Source organism: Acomys russatus, chromosome 6 (assembly GCF_903995435.1).
Source record: "Acomys russatus chromosome 6, mAcoRus1.1, whole genome shotgun sequence".
NCBI classification, from domain to species: domain Eukaryota; kingdom Metazoa; phylum Chordata; class Mammalia; order Rodentia; family Muridae; genus Acomys; species Acomys russatus.
The window spans coordinates 72,031,016-72,053,527 of record NC_067142.1 but is presented as its reverse complement, the minus strand read 5'-3'; the positions used below and the strand labels follow the sequence as shown (position 1 = coordinate 72,053,527).

General features: G+C 36.6%; 2 protein-coding genes across 2 annotated transcripts in view; both read left to right on the top strand.

Moving 5' to 3' along the window:
• Positions 1–22,512, top strand: part of Adss2 (adenylosuccinate synthase 2) — an 832,666-nt gene that overhangs the window by 637,454 nt on the left and 172,700 nt on the right. The gene's annotated exons all lie outside the window — the stretch shown is intronic.
• The window catches only part of Akt3 (AKT serine/threonine kinase 3), a 203,043-nt gene that overhangs the window by 96,006 nt on the left and 84,525 nt on the right, over positions 1–22,512 (top strand). Inside the window, exons 2-3 of the mRNA XM_051147972.1 lie at positions 8,991–9,116; positions 20,827–20,938. Coding sequence (XP_051003929.1) covers positions 8,991–9,116; positions 20,827–20,938 — 238 coding nt within the window. The remainder of the gene's footprint in view (positions 1–8,990; positions 9,117–20,826; positions 20,939–22,512) is intronic.

Sequence of the window (22,512 nt, the reverse complement as noted above, 5' to 3'; positions counted from 1 at the left end):
ACTATTTTTATCACAAGAATATACATCCTAGGTTTAACAAATAGATAGGATTCTATAGATATATAAGGTAAATAGTTAGATAAGGTCTTCAAAAGCCGCAGCGACCTACAGTATGTGGCATTTGAAGATGTTTTTTTATTATTTTAAAGATTCTTTGACAGCAAGACAGGTTAATTCCTGGCAACACCCAGCCTATCTCAAAGAAGATGATGAGCATCAAAGAACTTCCTTATGGAGACAGCTTCAAATGCAGCAAACCAGCCACTGCACAAAATACCCTCTTTTCTGCCACAGACAGAAATCTACCTAAAAAAGGGTAAGCTTGGATGCAGGCAGAGTCGACGGCCAAACTCTGCCAAGACAGGGTAAGCAAGTCCTCAATAGTTCCTGCCTCATGAATATGTCTGTCAAATATATTGGGCCAGAAGGCTGAAGATGATGCTCCAACATTATAGAGGGTTTTGGGTGACTGTTCAGGCAGCAAACTGTCTCAGTCATTTTTTCATTTTGGAAGCTGGTAACCTGCACTTATTCTGGTTTATTCAGGTAAATAAGTTTTATTCCTTCTCAAGTCTCTGATGGGGTTGAAGACCAGATAGTTTAGTCTTACAATTAAGCTTAGTTGTTGAGGAGCTAAGATATTTTTAGATCTAGATAGATGTTTTAAGTTGATACAGATGAGGTATGATAGATACTGATTTTCATTCAGAATTTTAGACTCACCAATAGAGTAAGGATGTTTTATTCAAGATTGCCAAATACAAATAGCCAGAACACTATGAATGTAACAGTTATATATTTCATGATTGTTTTTTGGCTCTTCTTGCTATATGTAGTTCAGTTTATGTGTAATAATATAATGTATATGTAAAAAAAGAAATATAAACAAATAAATATAACAAAAGTAAACAAAAAAAAAAAGAGAGAGAGAGAGAAATGCTCAGTGTTCCTAGTCATCAGGGAAATGCAAATCAGAACAACTCTGAGATTCCACATTACACCTGTCAGAATGACTAAGATCAGCAACTCAGTGACACACATGTTGGTGATGATGTGGAGAAAGGGGAGCACTCCTTCATTACAGGTGGGGATTGCACACCTGTACAACCAGTGTAGAAGTCAATCTGGAAGTTTCTCAGAAAATTGGAAATCTACCTCAAGACCCAGCTATACCTGTTCTGGGCATATACCCAAAAGATGCTCCACTTTACCACAATGACACTTGTTCAGCTATTTTCTTTGCAGCCTTATTTGTAATAGCCAGAAACTAGAAATAACCTAGATGCCCCTCAACTGAAGAATGGATAAAGAAAATGTGATACATTTACACAATGAAATACTGCTCAGCTATTAAAACCAAGGAAGTCATGAAAATTGCAGGTAAATGGATAGAACTAGAAAGGATCATCCTGAGTGACGTAACCAAGACTCAGAAAGGCACACTTGCTATGTACACACTTATAAGTGGATATTAGCTATTTAGTACAGGATAACCATATTATTATCCACACACCCAAAGAAGCCAAGGAGAGCCCAAGGAAAGATGCTTGAATCACACTCAGAACAGGAAATACAATAGACATAGATGGAGGGAGGGAACTGGGTGGCAGATGGGGTGGTAAGGATAAAATGAGTGGGGGAACCAGGTGGGCAGAGAGAAGAGGAAGGGTGGTGAGGAGAAGAAACAGGAGAGAGAGAGCCGGGTGTGGTGGTGCACGCCTTTAATCCCAGCACTCAGGAGGCAGAGGCAGGTGTATCGATTTGAGTTCGAGGCGAGTCTGGTCTACAAAGCAAGTCCAGGCTAGTCAAGGCTACTCAGAGAAACCCTGTCTCAAACCCCCCCACCAAAAAAAAAAAAAAAAGAAAAGAAAAGAGAGAAAGAAAAGAAAAAAAGAAACAGGAGAGAGAATAGAATTCCAGCGGTGGGGAGCATCTCTGGGATGGGGGAGGCTTCTGAGTGTCTTTGGAGTAACCCTATGTGAGACTACTTGTAATAGGCGTTAAGGAGCATGAAGTCAGCACCTCCTATAGCGAGGTGTGACTCCCAGCAGAGGGAGGAGACACCAACCCACACATAAAACCTTTGACCCAGAATGTGTCTTGTGTACAAGAAGCATAGGGGCAAAGATAGAACAGAGATTTAGAGAAGTGGCCCAGCTTGAGAGACTGTCACTATTGATGAGTTTGTGCTCTGCTTGCAGACAGGAGTCTAGCCTAGCAATCTTCTAGGAGGCTTTGCAGCTGATGGAAACAGATGCAGAGACCCAAGGCCAAGCAATGGGCTGAGCTCAGAGAGTGCTGTGGAAGAGTGGGCAAGGGTGGAAGGATAGCCTAAGGGGCCTAAGGGGTCAGGACACCACAACAAGAAGACCTACAGAGTAATCTAACCTGGTCCTATGGTGCCTCACAAAGAGCTTGCATTGATATAACCTAGCCCCCCTATATATATGTAGCAAATGTGCAGCTTGGTCATCTTGTGGGCCACTTGACAATAGGAGTAGGGGCTGTCTCTGAATCTGCTACGTACTGCTGGGTCACTTTCCCCTAGTTGTGCTGCCTTGTCACTTCTAAGCAGGAGAGTATGTGCTTAGTCCTGCAGTGACTTGAGATACCAGGGTGGATCGGTACCAAATGGGGGCCTCCCTTTCTCTGTGAAGTAGGAGATGGGGAAATGGCAGGAGGGGAGTCGGGGCATGGGACTGGGAGGAGAGGGGCATGGGGGCTGGAATCAGGATGTAAAGTGATTATTTTGGGAAACAAGAACAAACCTAGCATCATCAAATACTGATTTAGGGCCAGATGTGGTGGTTCACACCTTTAATCCCAGTACTCAGGAGGCAGAGGCAAGTGGATCTCTAATCTCTGAGTTTAAGGCCCGAAGAGAGATTGAAAGAAGGCTAGCTAATGAGTGGCACAGCTTGAGACCCACCCTAAGGGAGAGGGCAGACCACTGTCACTATTAATGGAATGAAGGACTCTAAAAAAACATTTTCTTTCAAACCTACAGTTTATAAATAGGATTCTCTACTGCTTATAAGAATGGCTTGGAGTTTTCCCTTTCATGTACAAGTAATTGACTAAGTACAGCTGTACCCTCTCTCATGCTCATGCGCTAATGGATCATTAGGTTTATTTTTGTGCTTGTTGTTTAAACACATCTTTGATTATAGTGTATATAAAAGGTGTCTTTAGGTTTTTAGGATGAGTATATTAAGTAACAATAATGACTTACCACAACAGAAATTTTCTGTCACAATCATAGAACAGAAAACAACACATGAATAGGGTTACTCTTCCTTCAAAAGCTTTAGGAGAAATTTTGTTTCTTAATTTCTTCTAGCTTTTCGTGTCTCCAGTCTGTTTTCAGTTTGTGCTGGTTCTCCTGTCATTGTTCCTATAGTCACCTGCCTCCTTCTTTACTCCACATGGTATGCTCACTCTTCTATCAAATCTATTCTTCTAAGAGGATTTTAAGTTTAATACGGGGTGCCCCAGATAACCCAGGAGAAGCTGTGCTAAAAATCTCCACCTCACTGCCTTTGTTGCTAAATGATTTGATAGACTTTAGCTGAATAAGGTAGTATTCACAAGTTACAGAGATTGGAGTTATACCTCTTTTGCAACTCTATCATTTAGCTCATTACAAAACCAAAAAATGGTGGTCCCCTAATATTATAGAGCTGCAAAATTCCTGTTGCCGAATACTGTAATAGTTGTAAATGTATTACTTATGTGGTTATAGTTACTTTGGTGTAAATAAATCTTTTGAGCTGGCTGTGCAAAATATGCTATAATTATATATAAAATAAAATAAATAATACTTGATAACAATTTAATGGCTAGAGTCTTTACATATTTTCTGTACTATGCTTTTCTTTTAATCATTATTTTAGAGTCACTTATACTTAATTAAAAATGTATACTGTAAAATGTGCACTTTGTATGGCCATTAGTAACTTGTATTTATTTATTCTGGCTTTGATCGCATCATTTCATCTTGGTATTGACTTAATCCTGTTTTATTCATTGTATTTTTAGGAGAAATAGGTTATTTATTGTAGCTTGTCTTTGTCACTTTGTGGGTTCTTCTTTTTTCCACACTTTGTCCCCTTTTTTCAACCCCAGTATTCGATAGGAGAGAGAGAAAAGGATAGAAGAGAGAGAGAGAGAGAGAGAGAGAGAGAGAGAGAGAGAGAGAGAGAGAGAAGGAGGGAGAGGGAGAAGTAAGGAGGGAGGGAGAAGGGGGAGAGAATCCTTGCATCTAATTTCTTTCCTAGACATTCAAGTTTCCACCCAGCCCCTTCAAATGTTCCTCCCCACTGTTCATCCCTCAGGTCTCTAACAGTCTGCTCAAACAGTCCCTTCTCTCACTTTCCCCAATATGAGCAGCTCCAAACTATAACAATTTGTAGCCTATCACCTCAGCTCAGCCTTTCCTGGCTCAACTGTCTCCTAAGAATATCTTCTGCCCCAACGGCCCTCTCTTCTCAATTCTGCTTGATCTCCCTTTCTTATTGTCTGTTGTCTGTTTTTTATCCTCTTGGTTCCCAGAAATCTAAGAGGAAACCAATACTGAAGGTCATAGGGTCAAGCAATTCTAATAGCTAAGAGTTCTTAAAGGACCAGTTGACTAGCAAATGGGGATCCTCCTGTAGAAGGCCAGGCTCACAAGATAAATCATATTATAGATTATGCACGTACACTATACACATGGGCAAAAGAATTAGGGATGTGATAGGATGTATGATCTAGATTTGTTCAATAATGTTTGCATACCGAAAAAATTGCCTAAGGACATATAACTGAGACCACCTCTGTCAGTAGGCAAACCCTGCCTATTTAGTAGCACTGGGTTTCAAAGTGTATATAACCTCTTGTCAAAAAGGGTAAGAAAGAAGTAGAAACACAATTTATAGTAGTAAGGTAGGAAAACTTTGTGCTGGAGACTACTCAGTTGTTCCTACAGGGATTCTTGAAAGTTTTTATCAAGAGAGTTCCTACATAATTTGAATGCATATTACTGAGTGTCCATAAATATTTTGCGTCTTTTTGACATTTTGTTTCAATCATAAACAAGCAAGCTATCTTTTAAATTAGTTGAGACTCACAAGCCATAAATACAAAAGAAACAACTTGGTTTTAAAATTTTGAGTATTAACTTAGAATGGAGATGCTGTTCTTCAGACTGCTTCTCATGTAAAACAAGAATATTGAGTATTAGCTAGATTAAGGGAGCTGGGGCATGGCTTAGTCCCTGTAGCACTTGATGTGCCAATAGAAGGGCTTGAGTTCAGACCTGAAATCCCAGTGTCTAGGATGCAGAGACAGAGAGAGCCTGAAGTCTTTCTTGCTGGCCTTCATGTACCCCTTGGTGTGCACATGCACACACACATGGCAACATCACAACGGAAAACCTTATGTCTCCTTAGTAGTTTGTCTTAATGATTAATTACAGGAATGATTTTGCTTTGTTTTTGTTTTGTTCCGGGCATATAACCCCATAAAATCCAAGATTTTCTCTTTCTACTGCATGGAACAGCCTTATGACATGGTTTTTGTTTTGTTTTAGTTGAACTCTGATGGCTGGAATCACTGTACTGGTGGCAGAAGTATTGGAGTTCATTTTCCATGATCAGCTGGAAAAGGCCCATGGGACTCTTTAAGCCATAGGAACAGTTCTTCCAAAGTAGTTCTTAGACTCCACTGTCTGGGTTCCATGCTAGGGAGTCATGAAAACTAACTTTTTGCATTGTTTCAGGCTGGGAAACTTCCTCTATTATTTGCCTAGCAAAGTGGCAAGAGATAATGCTCTCTTTGTTGTTGACTCACTTGCTGAATTTGTGTCCTCTGTAAGGACCATTCTTCAGAAGCAGAACTTACTCATTCCAGTTTTGTAACTAGAAAAGGCATATTTAACAAGGGCAACACACCATGCTAAAATACGAACTTTTCTTGAGAATTCTTGTGGAAACCTGTAAAAAGAGGTTCTTGTGCCCCCCTTTCCTCTTTCCCCTGCAGAAAAATATTTAGCTCCTTTCTCCAGATGTTTATTAGGCATATCTGAAATCTGGTGGAATATTGGAATAAGTAAGTTCTATGAAGTTTGAGCTTTTGTTTTGTTTGGGTTTTGCTGGTGGTGGAGGAGGGGTTCCAATTTGTTTTCCCAGCACCCAGAACCAAGTAAATAAATGAATATACTGCAAGTTCATTTATGTTGTAGACGAAAAATGACAGTTAGACAGAAAGTAAATTAGAACTCTTGATTAAAAAATTGATACTGTATTTCAGTGTAGTAAATAGCTCAATTGCTGAGTAAGTGAATCAATTCAAAATTATTAATAAAATATTTTCAAGAATACTGTGTATTTTTTTATTAGTGAAAGAGAAATTTTCTGTTTTCCATATTTTTTCTTTGGAAATAAGTTTACTTCTGTCTGGGTGTAATATATTTTTCTTAAGGAATATGTAATAGACTTATTTTCACACAACTTTGAACAGCTATAAGACCTACTGTAGGCCACATCAAATATCTTAAATCCTAAAGTTATCCTATTTTTTTAAAAGATATAAGATATTTGTCATGATGTTTTATTTACTCTCATCTGAACATGTAAATACATAAGCTGCTAAAGGAAAATTAGGTTTAGAACAAATTTTTTTTTTATTTTAATTTTACATTTCCAAATGAATTTATTTCATTCTGTTTCAGAGCAGAAGAAATGATTCTGTTTTATTATTTCATTTTTCTATATTTATCAAATGAATTTGTTTCATTTTATGTTTGGTACAATTATGAAATTATCAGTATTCAGTTTGACAAATATGTACTGTAGCAGTGTAAATCTGTTCTTGTTAACAACAGCCTTTGGAGCCTAAATGGTAATTATTAATTAGAGATTGACATCTAACAACCTAAAATTATATAGTAATGCATAATTAAATAGAGAAGAATCAAACAATAAGGGCAGTCAACATGGGGACTACTTTATGTTTTGAATAGGAACTTTGAATTCAAGTGCACTGGCTTTATAAACTTTAATTATGTGGTTGCTAAGAATAGAAACTTTTTTTAGTAAAAGTAAAGGGGGCATCAGGTGTGTGTATATATTGAAGTTTCTTTTGTCTAACTATACACATGTGTGAATCTTTTATTTAGTCAAGATGACTGTCACTGAAGTGATAGGTAGTAAGTAGGGGTTACTAGAGTAAACTGCAAGTAAAAAAAGACTGGCAGTATCTGCTAAGACAATGAAAACTGAGCTCCAGGAGCAAAGATTAGAGTTTTGGGAAAGATGTCTACTGTTATGAGCTTTAAAGCTTCCGTGTACTTTAAAAAGAGACTTGATACCCTATGAGCATATACAGGGGGAGGAAGTCTTTCTCAGTCACAGTCATAGGGGAGGGGAGTAAGGGGAAAAATGGGAGGGAGGGAGGAATGAGAGGATACAAGGGATGGGATAACAATTGAGATGTAATATGAATAAATTAATAAAATATATTTTAAAAAAGAGGTTTCTTTTTTTAATGAAATCTGTTAGTGATAACAAATATAACTATAGAAATCATTTCAACTGAAAGCTAAATTGCTTAAATCAGTAAACAAATATCTATATGACTAATTCATGATTTTAAAAATCATGCAGTTTACAAGTTATTCAAGATGCAATTTGCATAAGTAAACCCATAGTTATTTGAGTTTCCTCTCCTTTTTCAGTTACCCTCTTAGAGTTCTATCTTCCCTTAAATTTGAATCAGAATGGCATACTTTAATAGTCTGAATATGCTGACAGAAATGTCTAGCTATTTATATTTAAGAGGCAGATAGAAATGCTGTGCAGCACTGCTCTTCTTGTTAAAGACTGGGTTTAGCCTTAAACCCCTGGTTCTTTGCTTTTGCCTTTCTTGTGCTAGGATTACATGCTGCCACACTGGTTCAGAAAATAGAAAATAAATGTTTAAAAAAAAAAAAAATATATATATGAGAGACCAGATGATCACATGGTTCTGTCTTCCTCCTCCTCTTTCCTCTTCCTCCCTTCCTCACTTACTCCATACCACTGTCACCAATCTTGGTTTGTGGCCCAGGATGGCCTGGCATTGATGGTGATGCTCCCTCTTCAGCCTCCCTGATTGCTGAGAAAACTGCTATGCCTGATTTGCCATTGAGCTATTAAGGTGTCACAGAATTACCTCTGCTATTTCGCTTTTTGGCCTATTATGGTGTATAGATAGGAGCTTATTGTAAATCTAATAAAAGTGTACACTTATCTACTGTTAGTCATTCTCTATAGCTAGTGTGGTTTGCATTTGTTTTTATATGTAAGTTTGGCATGGTTTTGAGCATTATTCACTCATGTTCTTTCATCTTTGTGACTTGTTCACAAGCATTGTGTGAAAGCTTATTTTCTTGTAAAGAGTGAGTTATGGTTAATTTTTAACAAGGCAATGTACCCTATAATAATTACATACCTTGGAGTCTGAGGTAAGAATATTAAGTTTGAGGCAAGCCTGGGTTATGTAGCAGTGAGACCTTGTCTTAAAAAGGAAAATGGATTAACGTCTTCCTCCTTTTTTGAAACACAAAACCCCAAAAGCAATATTATTGGTCATGAAAATGGACTGTGTGTTTCTCTGAAATTGATAAGTACTATGTGGGTGATTTAGCAGGGCTTCCTAAAATGGCTGAAAATATCCTTTAACAACCATCTGGTAAAGTGAAAAAACTGAACAAAATGTGTATTCAGAGGAATGATTCTTTGAAGGAATAATAGTGCAAGTGAATAATCAAAAATATGGATCATTAAAAACAAAGTGTTTTGGTTTTTATGGACTCTTCATTGTAGACTTATTTTCTATTGTATGTCACGTTGAAAGAAAATGGTCTCATTAAAATTGTGGAGACCAGTGTTTTAGGACATGTTATGCCATAATTTATTTTTATGTAAAAGTTGCTTCCTTTTGGCATTGACATGTGTGTTTTCTCCATGTAGGAGAATATATAAAAAATTGGAGGCCAAGATATTTCCTTTTGAAGACAGATGGATCATTCATAGGCTACAAAGAGAAACCTCAAGATGTGGACTTACCTTATCCCCTCAACAACTTTTCAGTGGCAAGTAAGTGATTAATAACAATTGTTAGTTCACCTTAGGTTCATTTATTTGTATGACTCTGTGTTTGAGGTATGTTAATATATCTGAGGAATCAGTGCAAAAGTTTAGGTTTACATTTAATTGCAAAGAAACCACCAACTCTGTTAGAAATTCCAACTCCTTAAGATAGGAACTTATAATCTCATGCAGTACAATATAGCTAACTTTTTCATACATAAAGTAGAACATGATAAATATAATTGCCCACCTGTATAACTTAAGTTTTTCTTCATAAAATATAAATAAGAACCTATGAACTTGGTTGTAAGATGTTACCCTAACAGCTGGGTGTGGTGGCAAACGCTTTTCATCTCAATTTATACTTATTGATCCAGTAAAAGGATTTTCTTGTGTTTATCCAGAATCAAGTTCAAACTGGCATATATAAGAACTAGATGGAGTCTACAGTGTCAAGATAAAAAAATTTTAATTTTATTATCCTAGTCAGATTATAACTCAATTGTTATCCCATCACTTGTATCCTCCCATTCCTCCCTCCCTTCTGCTTTCACCCTATTCCCCTCCCGTAGGTCTATGACCAATGGCGACCTCCTCCCCCACTCTATGGTCATAGGCTATAATACAAAATCCTAGAAAGAAAATATTTTATAAGTATTACATAACTCATTTACTTGTTTTTAAAGTAAAATTAAAAGAGTATGGAGTTGCAACTAATTGAAGAATACTAACTTTAACAAAATTTTTTTAAACTAAAAATTTTTTTTATATGCAACATATTTGGTCATGCTCTTTTCCCTTCTGGGTACTTCTCCCAGAACTTCCCTGAGAACATATTTTACAACCCTTTGCATTCATATTTGTGATTTCTTGTATAGAGAATTTTTTATTCTTTGAAATAAAAGCTCCCTATCTTTATATAAATTATACGTGTGTGTGTGTGTGTGTATGTGTATATTAAGAAAAATAGCCTTCTCTCTATCAAATCATGTTCATTATATATTAATGGCTCTGGTAAGTAAATTATTCAATCATTTTGACAACTGGAATAGTATTTTGTGGGGTTTTACATTTCTTTAAGATACATATTTCAATCTGGGTATTTTGGCTGAACATTTGTTTATTAAAAAAATTATCTTTTAAACAATTGCCACATCCTGCCTGAAGAGTTTTTCCATTTTACTAGCAACTCTATTGGTTTTTCAGAAATAATTTAGAAAAGTACAGAAAAAAAATCTATCTGCTGATCAAAATGCAGCATTTTTTGACCTTACGAAATTTCACACCCCAACAAGTTTTAAAGACATACTGTATGTCACAGTCTGCCAACATCTGCTCTAACACTTCTACTGGCAGAGGCTGAAATAAATGTGTACTTGTAGAGAAAGATTCTATTTAGTGAATGACAGCTTCTTTGCAAAATAAATAGCAGTTGACATCTGTAATTTTTGCTTGCGTAACCAAGTACTTCCTGGTACTTGACTCTCATAGGTAAGGTTGTAGTTGAATCCGTAATTTTCAGGATTATTACCTTATGACTCTATTTTTACTTTTCTTTTTATTTGTAAAACTTTTTTATAACCTTAAAGAATATGCATAATTAGGGAAATAATACCTTCATTGAAAAGACACTAATGAAAGAAATGGTTCAAATTTCAACTTTGGCACAAGCTCTGAGCATTACTAGGAGTAGATCATGTTTTTAAACTCTGATCTTAACATTCCCTTCTCCAGAATTCTGGTCATCTGCTGCTTTGTAAGGTGGAGTTTGAGCAGGCCCTGGACTATGAAGTAAATAGGAAGCTCATTCAAACAAAGGAGGAGGTGGAGGTATTACAGGCAGAGGGTGATAAAGCTTTTATAAGGCATCAATGGAAGAAACCCACACAGCTCATTTTCTTTTAGTAGTTAGTTCCCCAGTTGCATTGGCCCCCAGTAAACTTTTGTTTTCAAAGAGGCTGGAGAGATGGCTCAGCAGTGAACAGCAATTGCTGACTGTTTCATAGCCATCTCTAACTCTAATTGAAGGGGATCTGACCCCCTCTTTTGGCCTCTGTGCACCTTCATGCACATGTTACACATATAGACAAGCAGATGCACATAAATAAATACATTTAAAAATTAAAAGAATTTGAATAACCTTTAAAAATGATTACAAGGTTTTCCTAAGATATGTTAAGAAATATTATACATCTCATTGATAGCTACAATTTGAGTCCTCTATTTCTCTGCTAGTTAAAAATATTCCTTCATGGGCCAGCTTGGGAGATAGCTCCTTTGGTTATCTGCTTATTGTGCTGCTGTAAGTTCCTGAGTTTGGCTGTCCTGCAGCCATGTAAAACAAGTGTAGCAGCGCATGCCTTGATCCCAGGCATTCGGTGGCAGAGAATGGCTGCTTCAAGGAGCTCCTGGCCTGGCCAGCCCAGCCAGATTAGGCTTAGTGAGAGACCACATCAAAAAGTAGGGTAGAGAGTGATTGAGGAAGGTGATACTTGGCCTTCACACACATGTGCACATACAAGTACTGATGTGTATATGTGTGGACACGTTCAAAAATATGTGTACATGTATATGGACTTCCAATAAAATTTTACAGAAATAGGATTTTTTTTATTCCATCTTCATTATATTCATTTCATACCTTCTTAATAACATTGTCCAGGCTGGGTATGTAGTTTAGTGGTAGAGTACATGCTTAGCATACGTAAGGCCTTGCCTGGGTTCAGTCTGCAGTATCAAGAATAAAAATTCCAAAAGGTCTGTTCTCACGGATTTGTCCTTTCCTTTCCTTTCTTTTCTTTCTTTCTTCCTTTTTTTTTTTTTTTTTTTTTTTTAAGACAAGGGTTCTCTGTGTAGCCTTGACTGCCCTGAACTTGCTTTGTAGAGCAGGCTGGCCTCAAAATCACAGAGATCTGCCTGCCTCAGCCTCCCTGAGTGCTGGATTACAGGGATGCACCACCACATCCAGCTGAATCCATTTCGTAGCTACTGTCTATAGTCTACCTTCTTCCCTTAGCTATTTGATTGAAACCGCTTTTGATGATTTCTTCAGGGGCCATCTTTTATCAAATGTGGGAAGAAAGTGAACATATTTTTCTTCCTATGCTGGGTTCATGGTTAAAGACCCTATAAACAAAAGAAAAATAAACGTACACATTTGTTTAGCATAAATCTTATCTAGACATTGGAAACTAAGCCTCAAAGAAGACTTGTATGTTTTTGTGCTTTGGGTTCCTACACCAAAGTTTGAGTTTGTAGCCCTGCATGGCCTGGAACTTGCTTTGTAGATTAGGCTGCCCTCAACCTGACCAAGATCCCCTTGTTTCGTTGTCCCTAGTGGTGAGATTCAAGGCATGAGATTAAGAAGAGGTAGATAATCATGGGGAAATATGACTGGGAATATGGGCTCTAATTTAATGGTTAGAGGCTGGGGAGGACTGAACAAGGCCTGTTTGTTGAAGACTTTCTCTTGACCACTGTCTTCGGTGATAAAGGCATTTATTCCAGGAAGAGGAAGGGCACTTGTTAAAGGTGGAACTATGACCTACTTTTATAGAAAGTCAGAAAGTCTTTACTACATTTATGACCTGGTTCAGGAGAAACAGAACACTGAAGTGGCCTTTTTGCCTTTACTTTTTCCTCAAATGCATAGGTAACATATTTGGCTAAAACCCATCATTAAGCTTAGACTTAATTTTTTATTTTAATTTGTTGCCTATATTGGCATAAGGCTGTGTTTAGAACAAAAGTTTGGGATGGTGTTTCCCTCTGTGCTTTAAGGTTTCTCTCTGTCCTTGTATTTCTTTGTATAGTGTATAATATTTATAAACATCTGGCTAAGGACGTCACACTTTGTACGTTACACTAGGATTTTTAGCTACAAATTCTGCACCTTATTTCCACTTTTTCATGTATTTAGACCAAGCTGCTCTCCATGAGAATTATGTTGTCATATTAATTTCATTGTAAGTTAATGCCACCCTAGATATTTCTAGCCTTTAACTATCCTAGGCTGACCTCAAGACAGAGGCCTATTTTCCCTTGTTACTCAGTGTTTCAGTTCTGCCTCTGCGTCAGCAGAAACCTGAATCTCCCCCCTATGTTTTCCTTTCCTGCACATCTTTGCCACACTCTAAATATATTTCTAGTTCTACTGATTTTATTCTTATGTTTGAACCGATTGTGTATGACTTTAGCTATTTTCCTGGAATGAATCACTCTTAATCTCTGATACAGATTCTTAGCTAGATTTTCTGCCTCTAGTTTGTGCCACTCATGTTCTTCCTTCACTTGTCTGTCAAAGTGATCTTTCTAAAATTACATGCTAACTATGCCATCCCCCATGAAAACTCTGCCTTGGATCTTCATTGCCTACTGGATGGCATCCAGCTTCCTTAATGTGTAATACCAGGATCTCTTCAATCTGGCCTCTCCTTTCAATTCCTCCTCCATGTCTCTTCTACCCTGTAATTATGCTTCAACAGTGCTGAGCTGTTTATAACTCCCTGAAAACTTTGCTGCTCTTCTGCTCTTTGTCTTTCTTCTATTTGACTATATAATTTTCTTTGGTCTTTTAATTTATATTTAAACTTCTTTCCCCATTCATTCATCTATTCATTCATTCATCCAAAACTATTCCTCTACTTTTTTCAAACTGGTTTGTGTATATATGTATGTGTGTATTTATCATTGTTTCTTGGTTGTCTTATTCACAAATATGTCTCATTTACTACTCTGGGCTATTCTAGATGAAGTAATTTAATCTTTTATCCTAATTTCCATAGGTTATGACTTTAATAGTTTATTCTTGAATATCTGAGAACATACTGTATATGTTCTCCTTCTTACATAAGAAAATGAAGCCTTTAGAGTCAATGATATTTAAATATGAAAGTGAAAGCTTACGTGATTCAAGGCTGAAGAGATTGCTCAGTGTTTAGCAGTGCATACATACTGACCTGAATTCAGCTCCCAGCTCCTATGTCAGATCACTCATAACTGCGTGTAACTCCAACTCCAGGGAAATTGATACCTCTGGTCTCCATGAGTACCTATACTCATTGGAACATACCCCGACCATACACATAATTAAAAATAAAATAAATCTTTTTAAAAAACTTGCAATACTCTATCATTTAAATGTTATTCTTTTCCCTCCCATTATAGTAGAATATTAACATTAGTCAGTGTATTACATACTTAGCCTGCCATTGTGAAAAAAAAGCCTTACAAGAGCAGCTGAAGGCAGGAAGATTTATTTTGGCTCACAACATTGGAGATTATCCTGCATGACTGGTTGTTGTTGTTACTAATATTATTTCGTTTTTTGTTTGTTTGTTTGTTTGTTTTTTGTTTTTTTTTGCTTTTGTTTTAGTTCACAGTGAGGCACTGCTTTAAGATGAAAGCATGTATCAGAGTAAAATGATTTTTACTTCATGTCCAAAGGGGGGGAGGGGATAAAGAAAAAGGCAGGGTGTCCTATAACCACCTTCAGGGATATGGTACCAAGAACCTAAAGGCTTCCTATCACAGCTCATCTCATAACGTTTCTACCATCTCCCAGGAACTCCAGGCTAAGCATACAACACGTGTCTTTGGAGAATATTTAAGATCTAGTAATAGCAAACAGTTTTCATCTTTCATAGATTTAGAATATAAGGATCAGTACTTTGATTGTTATGTACCCAGTGGCACGCAAATGTAAATTCATGAAGTACTAAAGGACATGGACACCTACATCTGACCTTTATTCTAATTTGTTTATCAGATAAGATACGGACTGTGAATGAAGGTGCCTTCTAAATAGACTGAAGTAGAGATGAAATTTACAATGCGTGTGTATGTATATATGGCATATTAGAATGGCTTACAGGCTGTGATCCAGGTAGTACAACAATGGCTGTCTCCCAATGGAAAGCCAAGAATCTGGTAGTTGTTCAGTCTGGGACTGCATGTCTCAGCAGTCCTAATTAGTTGCAGGAGTCCCAGGGAAGTCCTAGAAAGCTGCTGGTCTTGTAGTCGATGTTGAAATCCTGCAGAAATAGTTTCTAATAACCAGAGAAGTAATGTCTGAGAAACAGGATAGAGTCACTTGCTAGTGAGAGTGAAGGCAAGTGTGCAAAAAGCAAAAGCTTCTTTTTTTTTTTTTTTTTTTTGGTGGGCTGTTACTAAAAGTTGTAGCCCAAATTTAGAGTGGTTCTTCACACCTTAAATGATCCAGTCAAGAAAAATCCCTCATGAGTGTGCCCAGCTGCTTGGGTTTTAGTTGATTTCGGATGTAGTCAAGTTGACAAACAAGATAAGCCATACAACTTAAGTCTAGTGACTGTTTAGAAAGTTTTTATTGGAAGGGTTATGTTCTCAACATTGTATCTAGTACTCAGAGAAATAAAAAAGGAAGAAACCAATGCTTTATAAATTGTTACATGTGCTGTACTCTTTCAGATTTAACCCTTTAATCATTTAATTCTTACAGGCACACTGTAAGGTAAATATTGTGTTCCCTACTTTGAAAAGTCTTAGGGCATTGTGTGACATGCTTATTTGGTTGTTGTCAGAGCTAGAAGTTAAATGTATGACTAACAGAATGCAAACTTTAAATTCTGTGTTCATTTCATTACTGTACAGATACTAGCCATTGGATCTGAAGAATTTGTAATGTATTGGCAACAATGATCTGTGACACTTCCATTAGCACTTAACATGTTTCATAGTTAAGTTCTGAGTTTTATAATTAAAATATTAAGTTTAGGAAAAGAAGATTTATTAGAAACTGGACTATCAAGAATAATCTTTCTGGAGATTGAGATTGTTTAGAGAAATAGTAACATTTTAAAGGACAGTCTAGATTCTAGGAAACAGTACCATTCTAATTTTAAAAAGTTGTTTCTCAGAAACTTGGCCTGAATATCTTTCCTCTTGAATTAAATAGATATGAAATTCTCAGGAATACATCAGAGCCCAATGGTATATCATTTCCTACCTCTGTATAGAGTGAAACGTATTGGAGACAAGGATTTCGTAGGGTTGCAATTGCTGTGATGAAAGATCATGACCAAAAGCAACTTGGAGAGGAAAGAGCTTATTTTATTCACAGTTCCATATAATAGTTCATCATCAAAAGCAGTTTGTCACCTCTCCTGAATTGTTAGTGCTGAATCACTGTGTTACTCTGCCCCTCCACCACAGATACGGATCTGTGTTGCTTTAAAAGCATTTGTTACATTTCTAGCAATGTTAAATGAGGCCTAAGGCCAGCGTGGAAGGAAGGGCCTTTCAACCTCAGTATTTAGAAACGATATAGAGGAATTGTTTTGGGTTTGAAATAATACATAATCAAGCAGATGCTAATGAAAAAAATGCAATGCAGAGGAAGAGAAAAGAGTTTGGGGTGCTGTTTGGAAGTTCCATAGAGGAGAGTACATTGCCCCTTTATTACAACAATGTTTCTGCACTATAATAAGGCCTTTCACTGCAAGTTCAGCCTTTTTCATTCATTTGTTTTGTGCTCTGCTTCCTCTGTTACTAATTGTCAGCACAATAGTCTTCCAACTATGAAGTCTCAGTGTCCTTTTGGACCAATTTGCCATTGTCTTTCTCTCTTACCCCCAACCCATGCACTCAGAATCTATTACCATGGTTGCATTTTTAGATATTTTGTATGTTGTAAAATGGCAGTGCTTTTGAAACATGCCAGAATAGCTCATGGTAATTGAATCATCTAACTAGAAACAGTTACTGTTTCCAGAATGCATGCTGATAGATTCTCTTTCTATAGGCTATTTTATAAGATAACTTAAAATATGCATATAATACCTTTAAAGTAACATTTCATTGTTCTTTTTGGACTTCATTATAGTCTGCATTATTTGCAGATTTATTGTTTACCTTACAAATATTAGAAGTTTTGGTGATGAAGGAATGAACAAAATTGTCATGGACTGACAAGAGCTAAAGAAATTCTGGTATAAATTTTAAAAATAGGTTAGTTGGCAGATGTCTTTCTTGGAATTCATAAAGTCGAAGGTTCCGTCCCAACCTTGTAAAACTGAGTATGTTGGAACAGGACTGTAATCTCAACACTCGGGGGAGAGAGGCAAGATCATCAGAAGTTCAGGGTCATTTTCAGCTAAAAAGTGTGTTTGAGACCAGCCTGGGGTGCATGAGATCTTACCTAAACAGAAAAAGGGATACTATGCAGGAAAATATTTAAAGTAGTAAATTGCTGACCTGATGGTGACGAACTGCTTTCATTTGTGTTTGTCTTTTAAGTTTCTCTTTGGCTTTGTCAATTTTCACCGCTATCTTTGCTGAATGTAGCAGAGTTCCATGTATCTTGACTTTTAAAGATAATACTAAAAGATCTGATTTTATTCTAAATTCTGATGTTTGCGTTTATAAGTTGTAGGGTTTTTTCACATATGTCTTTTAATGCTGTTTTCGATATTAGTTTTTCTTTCTTTCTTTTTTCTTTTTTTTAAATTTACTGTGTTCTAGAGAAATTCCCATTTGGATGTCTGTCTCTATAGTATTTGGAATACATTTTAATTCTTTTACTGTTTACCTCAGATCTTTCTATTCTGTGGATTAATAGAGTTCAGAATTGTTTGTTGTTTTGTGCTTTCTTTCTAAATTGTACTTGGATGCCCAATTTTTTTACTTTCTCTTATTGATGTTTAGTTGTATTTCTTTGTTGACCTTGTGGTTTATCTCTAATTTGTTTTTGTTTGTTTGCTTGCTTGTTTTTGTTTTTTGTCTTCTGCTTGGTCAAGTCTATTGCTGGTGTTTTCTGCTATGCGCTTTCATCCCCGCCATTCCCAATTAAAATGTTCATTTCCAGTTAACCTTACTTGATATCAGTTTCTTTTTTTTATATTTTTTCTATTTTGGTTTTTTAAAAAACTAGGATTGCTGATTATTCTTCGTTAATTTTCATGTTGTTTTTCTTCTTCCTATGTTACTAATGCTACTTTTTGGTTTCTAGATTGAATTCCATCTGCTTGTTTTTTATCCTCTTTTATGACTTTTTTACTTGTAATCTTGTGACATTTTCATGCCACATTTTTATACTTTAGAATATTGTAGTTTAGTAGTTGTTTTTCTAATCATTTTGAGGAATCATGATACCTTAGTTTTTCATATTTCTTGTGCTATAATTTTCCTGTCTCTTGATAGGGCTTTCTCTTATTTTGGGGGCTGGTGCAAGGGTGAAGATCTTATCAAGCAGCTATTCTTAAACACTTAATCCAAGTACAATTTAGAAAGAAAGCACAAAACAACAAACAAACAAACAAAAAACCCCAAAGTGCTTTAACAGCATCATCAATTCATAGAAATGCAAGCATATGCTGAATGTGAATTACAGCCGTCTAATATAGTACTGGCCAATAAACCAGCAAATGGAAAAACTACTGTAATTTCTATGAAGTTAAAAATTAAGTAGAATAAGCATTGACATAATTAATAGAATAAAGACAGTGTCTTTGCTACTTTTCTACTGCAGTAACAAAGCACTATGACCAAGGCAACTATAAAAGAAACCTTTTAATTTAGGTGTCACAGTTACAGTGGATTAGAGTCTATGACCAGGAGCCATGGTAACAGCAGGCAGGCAGGCTCAGTGCTGGAGCACTAGCCAAGAGCTCACATCTGACCCAGGAGCATGAGGCAGGAAAGAGAGTGGGGTGGGGCATAGGGGTGGGATACTGGGAATGGAACAGGCTTTTGAAACCTCAAAGCCCAGATCTAGTGGAACACCTTTTCCAGCAAGGCCGTGACTTACAATCATTTCCAACTGAGGAACAAACGTTCCAACAAACGAATATATGGGGGCTTTTTACTTAAAAGAATGCTATGATAGTGTATAAAAGCAAGAGATTAGGGTGGGAAAAAAAAGAAAGAATAACCAGTGGTATAGTTTTCATAAACAAGATTAGTTAAATGAAGGAAAGTAATAAAAATGTGAAAATGTATTTTTTAATTCAATGCATTCAAATTGTTTTAAAAATAGAGAAAGGGGGAAAGGGAAGAATCATGTGGAAGCAGAAGAGAAGAAAAACAAGAGTGACTAACAATGAATACATAAAAATTAAATTAATATATAAAAAGAATAACAAATAGCATGATGTAAAAAATACACTAAAAGTGTTGTTTAAAGTTTAGTAAAAAGGAAAAGAGGAATACAAAAACTAAAAGAAAAGGTGAGCTATTGGAGCAGTTTCTTCCTGTGTCTTGGAAACTCTAGTGTGCTAGGTGTATAATATGTTGGGAGGGTTTGTTGAACTTGAGGACTTCGGTCTTTTTCTCTGGTTTATGCTGTTGTTTAGGCTGCACTGGACAAGTATCTGATGTCTGCCAGAACTGTTTGCAGTTCTCTAGCTTCCTTCTTGTTTGTGCCCTGGGACCTCGTGTGGGCTGGGCAGGTTATCATGTTTTACTGAGATTCTACCCTTTTCTGGTTCATGTGCTCTGGGGGTGGCTAAATTTTCAAGTTATGATTTCCAAATGCGATAGAACTGTTGGTATCAGCTGTGATACTGGGCTTCATACAGGCAGAATACTTGCCTTTGTACTTTCAAGGTAGGTGGCTCCAGAGTTTTATCTTCCTGCTTACTTTAGGCTTGGAATTCTTAGACTCTCCAGGGTGATTCTCAGCGAATGGAATCTTTCCCCAGCACTTCCTCCTTTTTTGGAGCCCTTGCTACACATGTTCTTGTACTTGTCAGTGTCTGACCTCGTTCTGCATGACTGCCTTACTCTGGGGTTGTGGCAGGCCAAATGAAGACTCCCTGATCTATGTTTGATTGCTGTATGCAGTCTCCCAGGGTAGCTCAGCTTTTTGTTTATTTAAACAATAGTTATTCTTTCATGATAGTGCTTTGTCACTGCCCTTCCAGTCATATAGAGTACCATAGTGGGAGTTCTTTCCACCTCTGACCCGTTGCCTAAAGCAATCACTGTCTTATCAAACCCGTAATTGGATTTTAGGTGTGTGAGAGTTATGGGCTCTTACTAAGGGTAGGACTACTCATGTTGTACTTGGCTTACCTTTTATAAGTGTCTTCTGCTTTCCTTTCCCTTGTGAGAGAGGCCTGGGAGCTCTGAAATTCATACTCCCAACATTATACTATGCTTCTTTTCTTTGAAGTCTTCCTAGATATTCCCCAACAGAATCTGATCAGTTCATGACTAAGTGATCCTAGTGACTATGTACATGAAGAATTACAAGCAGTTTATTGTTTCAGGAGAGTTCACAGGCATAAATGCTACCCTTTTAAGTTTTTCAGTACTACAATATGATGTCAAGTGCAAAACAAGGGGCATAATAATAAATAAATGAAACTATAGAGGGAGAAATGGCAAATCTGTGCCCAAAAGTAAACAAAAATTTGATGGAGTGAGTATGATTTCATCTAGACTTTAAAGGATTGGTACTGCTAAGACAGTTGGGGCTTGCAAATTGAAAGGGGTAGAATAAGTGGGTATTTCAGCTAGAAGCCGCTGAAGCAAAAGTTAATGATAGAGGAAGAACAGGATATCTTTGTCTAGTTTAGCAGGTTGAACTGGTCAGAGTGGTGATAGACTGCTGTCAGGTTATGAATAACATTGAATACATATTTGTGAAAAGCTTATCGATTTCTGTGCATTTTGTTTAGAAGACACTGTAGTTGTCAACTATTTACTTAATGGTTTAAGTACTTGCGTATTTTATTTACAGAATGCCAGTTAATGAAAACAGAACGACCAAAGCCAAATACATTTATTATCAGATGTCTTCAGTGGACCACTGTTATAGAGAGAACATTTCATGTAGATACACCAGAGGAAAGGTAAGAGATTTGTTCATTTTTATTATGAAAAAGATAGTCTAAAGATATATTTGTGGCTGGATTCACTACTTATAATTAGATATAAATCTATTTGTAATACACTTTATTGTTCTGATCATGTTGGCTTGTATGTTTAATAGGAGCAGGAAATGGTAATTCACTCTTAGACTGTTTTAAAACAAACTTTTTCAGAGAAAATGGTGCATAAATATTTTTTTAAAATTAAGTATATTTTATATAGAAACTGTCTTGTAGTGTATACAGTTGATTGTACTCATGTTTGGAATTCTGAATGAAATGTGGTAGTAAATGTTTTAAAGCAGCATTCCTGCCTATACGTGTGTTAGTTTCAGATGGCTGTCTGGACTATTATGTTGGGAAGGATTCTGAGATTTATGTCTTAAGTTTAGAATATCAGTAAATAGTAGGATTGATTAGTGTTACCAATCAATGTCTTGTTATTGATGAGCAACAACATCGTGATATTGATGAGCTTTATGGCATCCATGAGGCTATATTTCCACGATTTTGATATACTGTTTTGTGCCTATTTTCTCACTTTCTAGTTCTATCTTAATATTCTTTTATTTGATAGCCTGATAATGAGTTAGGTCTAGTAACTTAATCAAGTTAGTTTCCTACAGATGTTATTAAGGATATTAATAGTCTCTCTTTCTAAGCGAATAATTTATTCTAACACGCTTCTCTAGGCTGGAGAGATGGCTCAGAGGTTAAGAGCACTTGCCGTTCTTTCCAAAGGTCCTGAGTTCAATTCCCAGCAACTACATGGTAGCCACAACCATCTGTAATGAGATCGGGTGCTTCCTTCTGGCCTGCAGTTGTTACATGCAGGAGAATGTTGTATATATAATAAATAAATCTTTAAAAAAAAAAAAAAAGACTTCAGTGAAAACAAAATAATCTTTTAAAATCCTAATAAATGATCAGTGACAAAAGTTTTTGCTGTGTTTTGAAATATTCTTTGTACATGCTAGTTGAGTACTCCCTCATTGGGTTGCAGACTTAGCCCTAGCATTTTTATTCCAGTTTATTTGAGACAAGGTTTTTTCTGAATAGCCATGGCTGTCCTGGAACTCACTCTGAGGACCAGGCTGGCCTCAAAACTCACAGAGATCTGCCTATCTCTGCCTACCTGAGTCCTGAGATTATAGACGTCCTCCACTATGCCTGGATTTCCCTATCATTTTCTTATCTTAATCATGATGCCTTTACTTGAGAGATTATAGAAAATGCCAGTTTAGCACTAACAGTATTTTTTCTATACTTCAATACTGTTCTTTCATTCAGAGTGCATACGGGTTATGTGTCCCCACCTGACCTCCTACAATACTGTACCTAACTCCCATTCACCTTTACCTCAGCCTCCCTGGGCATTCTGTGCACTGAGTTCTTCATTTGCTTGTACTCTACATAGAGCTTTGGTCAGGAGTTTTCATGCCTTTTGAGTCTTAGTGTCAAGCAGCGATTTCCCCCCAGTACTTATCCTGATTTTGGTAGGCTTGGTAGTTCTCCTGGTTGCATAGTTACAAAGCTTTGTTCTTTTTTCTTTTCCA